Source organism: Nicotiana tabacum, chromosome 22, assembly GCF_000715075.1.
Source record: "Nicotiana tabacum cultivar K326 chromosome 22, ASM71507v2, whole genome shotgun sequence".
In the NCBI taxonomy this organism is placed as follows: domain Eukaryota; kingdom Viridiplantae; phylum Streptophyta; class Magnoliopsida; order Solanales; family Solanaceae; genus Nicotiana; species Nicotiana tabacum.
This window is the reverse complement of record NC_134101.1, coordinates 57,069,484-57,078,881: the sequence shown is the minus strand read 5'-3', so window position 1 is coordinate 57,078,881 and position 9,398 is coordinate 57,069,484. Positions and strand designations below refer to the sequence as shown.

The following is a 9,398-nucleotide window of genomic DNA, read 5'->3' as shown; positions in this document are numbered from 1 at the left end:
AGTAATGCGAGGTAAAGGAATTTCCCTGGTGGATCAGTCTTGATCGGAGACAGTGCTAGGGTCGCGATGACACGTCCTCCCCAGCGCATGCAGTCAGCCCATGATTTTCTTCTCTGACTTTGCATTTTGGGTGGCCAAGGCATCAACTCTAGTCCCAATTCCGTGACGGAAGTGCGCAGCCTTGCCATATCTTGTTCTAAGGCTGTCATCCATGTACTCCGTCTGACCTGGGATAGTCCTTCAGCCGCTGCAGCTTGTTCCTGTGGGGGTGAGGCAGGTTCAACCTCCTCCTGCCCTTCATCGCCCTCCTCCGGCGCATCAGAATCGTCACTATGAGTTGTCCCAGGTGCCACCGGGTCTTTCTTGATGGTCACTTTGTCTGCCCGCAACTTTGCTTCTTTCTTCACCATGCCATCCGCATTTGGGTTCTTAAGCACCCTTGCTGCCCGGCACAATCTAGTGACCAGAGAGGGGAAAAAGAACCCATACCTCTTCTGTGGTGAACAGACGAACATCTCAGACTGAGTAACCTTGGCCACATCAAAATCGTGGCCATTCACGAAGCACCAGATCAAGGCAGCTCTCGGACCATTTACCTCTGTGGTGTTATGGGATGGAAGCAAGCGGCTATCGATGATGTACAACCAGCACTTTCCTTCAAAAGTGAGTGAGGTAGAGTGTAGCTTCGATCCCGGCACAACCCACACTACCTCTTTGTCTGGTGCACAGATAGTTCTAAAAAACATGTTCCATGTGATGGGTTCTCACTTGTAAGTATCATAGAAATCCTTCTCCCCATTGAATACAGGCAATCGATACACTCTACCGATAGCTTCTATCGAGGCATCTACCCTCTTGTGTCGCACAGTGCATATTGTATCCTCATGTTCGAGGTAGTTGGCATAGAATTCCCGGACAAGTATCAAGTTACCCTCCTCCGACTCTTCAAAAAAACTGTCCAACCTGCGTCGGATTAACTCCCGATACATATTAGGGCACTCATCCTGGAGGGACGCCCTGTCAATACACCTTTCCGGTACAAGTTTTTTAGTGGCCTTCAAACTGAAACGGTCTTGGGCAGCTTTGGAGACAACCCTGGTACGATCAAACTAAGCTGCACTGGCCGGTGCCTGGGATGAACCTCCATGACCACTTGACAAGGCTCCGGTGGTGTGCCTCTTCTTTGAAGGTGTCATGGTAGCTACACAACAAACACTATTATCAGTAATCGGCGGAATATGGGAACCAATGGCGGTTACTCAGACTTTACTCGCATAATTGGTCACAATTTACATTCAAACTCATTGTGGTAATTCAACAAACACTTAAGGTGCATATACCCCCCAAGTTACCCAAAGCCCCAATTAAACTTCCATTCCTCAAAAAATCAACAATGTCTTCCCCCAATTCAACCAAATCTATTAGCCTCACATGCCACATATATACTAAAATCCTAAACCAAGACAAGAGTACCCATGATTCTACTATCCTACACATACAATAGCAAAGGAAAAGAATGGAAAAAACAAAAAATTGAAAACAAAAAAAAGAAAAATAAATACTAAGAAAGAGGAAAAAAATCATGTTACTTACTTGGAAATCTTGGGAGGAACGGATATTGGGGATTGGTTGAGTGGAGAAGAGGAGGAAGGAGAAGAAGCTTTGTTGATGAGAAATATTTTGAGGGAGCGGGAGAGGGGGCGTGTGTTTTAGGGGAAGGGGGAAGGGTTTTAGATTTTGTTAAGGGTAAGGGAAAGAAGAAGTGGGGGAGTGGGAGGTTAGGGGGAGGGAGGGTTAAGTAAAAAAAAAACTACTTAATAGGAAAGAAAAGAAAAGAATAGAAAAGAAAGAAAAACAAAAAAAATAATAACAAATTCTGAACCTGGTACCGCCTAATCCGCAGCCTACTCCGCGGTCCAATCCGCGGCCGCGGATGAGGAACAGTGAGGGGGACAAAACCCACGCCCCAATCCGCGGTCAAGTCCGCAGGCCCGGACGGGGAGGCAGTGGTCTGTGCAAAATCCGCGGTCCAATCCGCAGCCGCAGATATTGATCTCCAGCAAAGTTTTGTCTTTTTCGCACTTTTACCTATATTCGGGTTAATTTCATCCCCTGAATCCTTCCGATGCACATAATTTTATCCCTGCACATTAGTAGCTCAGTCAATGCCGTTCAAAATCAATTACAAAAACAAGAGTAAAGAAAAATAATGGGTTGCCTACCAAAAAGCATCTGAGGTAACGTCGCACCACGACGATTTACAACAAACCATGGGTTGCCTCCCAGGAAGCGCCTGATTTAATGTCACGGCACGACGCAAGCTTTCATTATTACTCTTCGCTCGTGTATTGGGGCTCTTCCAAAGATATCACCACTCTATCTCCCTTTTCTTTGACCATTCCAAGGTAATGTTTCAACCTTTGCCCATTCACAGTGAACTTATTTGTCCCATCTTCAGATTCAATTTCTACAGCTCCACTTGAGAACACTTGCACCACTCTGAAGGTTCCTGACCATCGGGACTTCAACTTACCCGAAAACAATCTCAATCTCGAGTTATATAACAACACTAGATCTCCGGGTTTGAAGTTCCGATCTAGAATGTTCTTATCATGCATCATTTTCATCCTTTCTTTGTACAATCTTGCATTCTCAAATGCATGGAACCTGAATTCCTCGAGTTCATGTAACTCAGTGACTCTGCTGGTGCCTGCGGTCTCCATATCCAAATTCAACTGCCGCAGTGCCCAAAGTGCTTTATGTTCGACCAACTTGTATGGTGACATACCAATTGAAGTTTTGAATGTTGTGCGGTATGCCCATAATGCATCATCTAGCTTCTTTGCCCAATCAGTCCTTATCGCATTCACTATCTTGGTCAGGACACTTTTGATTTCCCTGTTGGAAATTTCAACTTGCCCGCTCGTCTGTGGGTGGTAAGGTATGGCTATCTTATGGCGAACTCCATACTTTTCCAACAGTTGTGCGAACACTCAATTGCAAAAATGGCTTCCGCCATCACTGATTATAGCTCTCGGGTTGCCAAAACGTGTGAAGATGTTTTTCTTTAGGAAGCTTGTCACCCCTTTTGCATCATTGGTTGGGAGAGCCACCGCTTTGACCTATTTGAAAACATAGTCAACTGCTACCAATATGTATTTGTTACCATACGAGCTGACGAAAGGCCCCATAAAGTCAATCCCCCATATGTCAAAAACCCCCACCTCTTAAATTATGGTCATCGACATCTCGTGACGTCGAGATATGTTCCCTGTCCTTTGGCACTCATCGCAACTTTTTACCCAAGAATGGGCATCCTTGAACAGAGTTGGCCAATACAACCCCGATTCCAACACTTTTGCTGCTGTCCAGATTCTTCCAAAGTGTCCACCATATGGTGAAGCATGGCAAGCCTGCAAAACAGAAGGTTGATCTTTCTCGGGGATACACCTCCAGATTATGTTATCTACACATATTCTAAAAAGTAGAGGTTCATCCCAATAATAAGATCGACAATCGTGAAAGCACTTTTTCTTTTGAATTGAAGAGAGTTCATAAGGTACAATACTGCTTGCTAAATAGTTAGCAATATCAGCATACCGTGGCGTCTCCTCCATTGTCACAACGAGTAACTGTTCATCCGATAATGTCTCTGTTATATCTTCAACCTCCATCTTCTTTTCAGCTCCTTCCAACCTTGAGAGGTGGTCTACCACTTGATTGTCCGTCCCTTTTCTTTCACGGATTTCCAGATCGAATTCTTATAGCAAAAGAACCTAGTGGATTAAGCGTGGCTTTGACTCCTTCTTTGCTATCAAGTACCTAATTGCTGCATGGTCAGTATAAACAATAACTTTTGAACCAATTAAGTACGACCTGAATTTGTCGAAGGAAAACACTACAGCCAACATTTCCTTTTCCGTTACGGTGTAATTGAGTTGTGCACCGCTGAGCGTCCTGCTTGCATAGTAAATTGGGTGCATCATCTTGTCTTTTCGCTGCCCCAAGACTGCTCCTATAGCATAATCACTGGCGTCGCACATCAGCTCGAATGGTTGCTCCCAGTTGGGTGCAACAATGATGGGTGCAGTTACCAGTCTCTTCTTCAGCTCCTCAAATGCCAACCTGCAATCATTAGAAAACACAAAGGGCTGATCCTTTTCAAGAAGTTTACATAAAGGGTTAGCAATCTTGGAAAAATCTTTTATGAATTGCCTGTAGAACCCGGCGTGCCCAAGGAAACTTCTCACTGCCTTGACCGAAGTGAGCGGTGGCAATTTATCAATCACATCAACCTTAGCATGGTCGACCTCAATTCCCTTACTGGACACTCGATGCCCCAAAACTATTCCTTCTTGTACCATAAAATGGCACTTTTCCCAATTCAGCACCAAATTTGTCTCCACACGTCTTTTGAGCACTCTTCTTAAATTGTAAAGATAATCTTCGAATGAATCTCCCACCACGGAGAAATCATCCATAAACACATCCATAATGTCTTCAACCATATCAGTGAAAATGGCTAACATGCACCACTAGAATGTAGCCGGCGCATTGCAAAGTCCAAAAGGCATTCTCCGAAAGGCAAAGATGCCACACGGACAAGTGAAGGATGTTTTCTCTTTGTCTTTAGGGGCTATTGAGATCTGGTTGTACCCCGAATATCCATCCAAGAAACAGAAGTAAGACCGCCCAGCTAACCTGTCCAACATTTGGTCAATGAAAGGCAAGGGGAAATAGTCCTTTCGGGTGGCTGTGTTCAATTTCCGATCGTCCATGCAAATCTGTCACCCCGTGACTGTACGAGTCGACAACAACTCATTATTCTCATTTTTTACGACCGCCATTCCTCCCTTTTTCGGCACACACTAAACAGGGCTGACCTAGTTGCTGTCAGAAATGGGGAAGATGATACCCGCATCCAGCCACTTGATCACTTCCTTTTTCACCACCTCTTTCATATTCGGGTTCAGTCGTCGTTGATGCTCTCTGGAAGGTTTGTTCCCCTTTTCCAAGAGAATCTTGTGCATACAAAAGGCTGGGCTGATACCCTTTATGTATGCCATGGTCTAACTAATGGCAGTCTTACATTCTTGTAACACCTGCAAGAGTTGCTCTGCCTGCACAGCTAGCAAACCAGATGATATAATAACATGCAAAATAGAATTAGGCCCTAAGAAAACGTACTTGAGGTGAGCTGGAAGCGGTTTCAGGTCCAACTGTGGTGGCTCCTCTATTGATGGTTTTGCAGGTGGTGTTGCTCTTTCTTCTAAGCATAGGGGCTCGAACTGAGGTTCCCTTTTCCAGAACCCTTGACCATCGAGAGCCATGACCCACTCCGCCAGCCCTTCACCATCCATCTCTTCCAAATTCATCAAACAGGCTTCTAGCGGATCCTTGACATTAAGGGTCTCATCATCCTCTTGCAGTATCACATCCACGGCCTCCACTAGCGAGCAATTTGCAAATTCGCTGGGTCTCCTCATGGATTGTTGAACGTTGAATATTATTTCTTCATTGTTCAACCTCATTTTCAACTCTTGAGTCTCACAATCAATCAATGCTCTCCCAGTGGCTAAGAACGGCCTTCCCAGAATGATGGGTATCTCTTCATCCACTTGACAGTCAAGAATAACGAAGTCTGCAGGGAATACAAACTTCTCCACTTGAACAAGCACATCATCAAGAATTCCTGTCGGTCTTTTGACTGTGCGATCAGCCAGTTGCAATAACATTGAGGTTGGTTTAGCTCTGCCAGTGCCCAGTTTTGTATAGATTGCCAAGGGCATCAAGTTTACACTGGCCCCCAAGTCACACAATGCTTTAGCAAAAGTATAACTCCCAATGGTGCATGGGATAGTGAAACTACCTGGATCAGACACTTTTTGAGCCATAGGTCTTGTCACTACTGCGCTGCAGGTCTGCGTCGGAGTTACAGTGGATAGGTCCTGGAAGTCAAATTTTTGCGACATCAGATCCTTCATAATTTTTGCATACCCTGGCATTTCTCTCAAAGCATCCATTAGTGGAATATTCAATTGAATTTGTCGAAGCATTTCCATGAATTTTTTGTATTGATCAACTTTCTTTTTCTTTGCCAATCTCTGAGGGAATGGTGCAAGAGTCAACCTCTGCCCACTGCTTGGTGTCTTTTCTTTGTTGGAAGCTTTTTCTACCACTTGTTCTGAGAATTATTCACCTTCATTCTCCTTACCCTTGTCAACCTGTGCTTGTTTAATTATAACCTCGGTGAGCTCTGCTGACTCATCTGTCTCTAATGTAACTGGAGTATTTGGCGTAGTCTCTCTCCTAGATTGAGCAACTTCTTGCTCTCTATCTAAATCTCGTCCATTCCTGAGACTCACTGCCATTAGCTGATTTGGGTTCTGTTCCTTTGGGTTAATATTTGTATCTGCATGCAATGTTTCTTGTGGGCAATTGTTCAAGGCCATAGACGGTTGTCCCAATTGAGTTTCAATGCCTTTGATTGCCGAATCATATGCTGCTAACTTTTCTTGTATCTTACCATTTGTCCTAATGAGTTGTTGCAGCATGCCCCTAATTTCTATCATGTTGTTCTCCTGCTGTTGATGAGGTGGTCGGTAGGCCAACTGTTGTTGGTGCTGCTGATTATAGCCATGTTGCCTTTGATAAGGCACGACTTGGCCTTGTGGTCGTGTGCTTCCTGGATTGCGGTTATGTTGTGGCTGGTTTGGTCTGTACTGCTAGTTTGGTGCTGGTCCCCATTGTTGTCCACCTTGCCTCTGACCTCCAAAATTGTTGATATAATTCATGTCCTCTCTGAAGCCCTGGTTGTCATTCTCTCCACTCCACGAGCACACATATGACTGGTATATGCAAGGAGTGCACAAGCCTCCATTTGTTGTATCAACAATGTGCACTTGCTTTGTACCCATCTCATCAATTTTCTTTGTCAGTAAGCTCATCTGGGTCATGAGAGTGGATATATTCTCTGCATTGGAATTGTTTGGGTCAAGAGCAACAGAATTCACTATTGGTGTAAGTGTCATACCTCTAGTCATCCAGCCTGAATTTTGAGCCATCTTGTCGAGAAGAATCTTGCACTCTGTGAACGTTTTGCTCAAAAATGCACCCCCAGCTGAAGCATCTACATTGGCTTTCAAACTGTCTGCCAAACCCATGTAAAATCTCTGTCCCAGCATCTGATCTGGAATATCATGGTGTGGACACTTCACTAGCATACCCTTAAACCTCTCCCAGGTTTCTTGCAAGGTCTCAGTCGGTTTCTTCCTGAACTGAAATATCTCATCAATTTGCCTTGCAGTCTTGTAGGGAGGATAAAACTTGTTTAAGAACTGCTTGATTAAGTCTTCCTAAGTAGCAATGGAGTTTATTGGGAGCGAATTCAGCCAAGTTTGAGCCTCTCTAGTCACTAAAAATAGGAACAGTAATAGCTTAATTGCTTCAGGAGTCACATTCGGCTGTCTTTGAGTCACACAAATTGATAGGAAGTTCTTTAGATGTTGTTGTGGGTCTTCGATGTATGACCCGGAGAACAGTCTCTTATTCTGCAACAGGTGCAACATGTTGTTGATAATTTGGAATGTTTGCACTTGTATCTGAGGAACAGCAATGGCGGTGGCCAGCTTATCAGCAGTTGGTTGTGCCCAATCATAAAGAGCAGCTTCCGGCACAAGAGGTGCCACCACTCCATTGTTTGGGTCAACATGATCATTCCGATTGTTTACGTTGACGTCATCCACGTTGTCCATTTCACTTTTGAGTTGGTCCTTTTGTTTTAACTGTTTGTTCTTATTGTTGGACCGATTCAATGCCTTGAATGCTTTCTCGGGGTCTGAGAGTCCTTCAAAAAGTTCACCAGTCCTCAAAGAGCTTCTAGGCATACACCTGAGTCACAGAAGGGTTCAAACATGGTTCCCCGGCTACGACGCCAAAATTTGATCACGCCCAACTATGCCTTGTAAAAAGGACTTAGCGGTTACTGCAAATATAATCCGGTTCAAGTCCGGAGTCGAATCCCACAGGGAACTAACCTATTTACTATAACTTTTAACAATGCTAATGATAAGCTAGGACAATTTCTGTATCCAAGATTTTTAATAGAGCATAAGTGGAATTTATTTATCTAATGAAAAATGACAACAAAATTAGCAATTATCAAGAATAAGGTTGAATTCAAAGGTAAAAGGATCTAAGGCTATTGATTTCCCCAATTGCCGGACTAATTCCTGACACGTTAGCTATAATCTCGTTGTAATACTCTATGAGGATTATGAGTTTCGGGATACCGTAATTATCTCTCGATCAATTATGATAATTTACTAGAATCATTCTCTCAAACTACTCTAGTTAACAATTTATGCAAATCAGAATTACCCCACCAAATCTTCATTATCTCTAACCCCGCTTTTAAATTCAAGTAATTAATCTCTTAACTTACTCAAAAGTGGTGTTGTTCAACAACAATCTAACCAAGTGTTCTTTCTCAAGTAACACAAGGTAACTAGACACGATTAATCAAGGGCCCTTTCAATTAATCACAACACAACACATAGTTGAACAATCATAGAATAAGAACGGCTCAATTATATCTAAACATAGTCAAAACTTTATCCAACAATTGGTTCCATCAACCCTAGATGATGGGTTTAGCTACTCATACTAATAGATAAAAATTCACTATAACAATTCATAGTCAACAATGGAAGTAAGAAGAAGAAGATGAAAACTCTTAGGAAATTCTCCGTCTTCTCTCTATTGTTCTTGCCTCCTAAATCTCCTACAAACAGCCCTTTTTTCTCTTCTGGGCGAATTAGGCTTCATATAGGTTTAGGTTAATCGCCTTGGAAATTCGTAATTGCCCCTGAGTTGTTGGCCTCCGTCCGCCCGTCCGCGGCCGTGGATTCGACCGCGGATCCGGCCACGGATTTCAGCCAGTGTTTTGCTTCCAGTGCGGGGTCCAATTCGCGGTCAACTCTGCGGCCGCGCACCTGGAGGGGACCTCCCCGCTTGCTTTTCTCGCTCCTTTTCGACTGGGCTAACCTTCGATTGGCCTTCCACACTCCATATTGACTCCAAAACACTCTTTAGCTTCCTCCTAGCTCGGAGTGGCCCCTGCAAAGCATAAAATTCTTAATTAGAGTATTTTGTTATCTTTTAGCATTCAAATATCAATAAAGTGCGGCTAAATTAGAGTATAAATAGTGTCTAAATTGCATAAATATAGCCTACTATCATGGCTCTTCTTGATCATTTTGTCTATTGAACTCTTTGTTTTTTAAGTGATTCTTGGCCCGATCACTTAAAATCTCTCGAAGGTGACCTTCATTGAATAACCGGGCTATTTCTTCTCTCAACTGCCTGCAATCTTCCGTTCTGTGGCCATGGGTTCCATG

The 9,398-nt window shown here is 43.6% G+C and overlaps 1 protein-coding gene across 1 annotated transcript; it reads right to left on the bottom strand.

Annotated features, from left to right (window-relative positions):
* Positions 1 to 5,069: 5,069 nt before the first annotated feature.
* LOC142175869 (uncharacterized) lies at positions 5,070 to 6,062 on the bottom strand. Its single transcript, XM_075242874.1, has one exon. It carries the CDS (start codon positions 6,060 to 6,062, stop codon positions 5,070 to 5,072), a length of 993 nt encoding a protein of 330 aa, XP_075098975.1.
* Between the last annotated feature and the right edge of the window lie 3,336 nt (positions 6,063 to 9,398).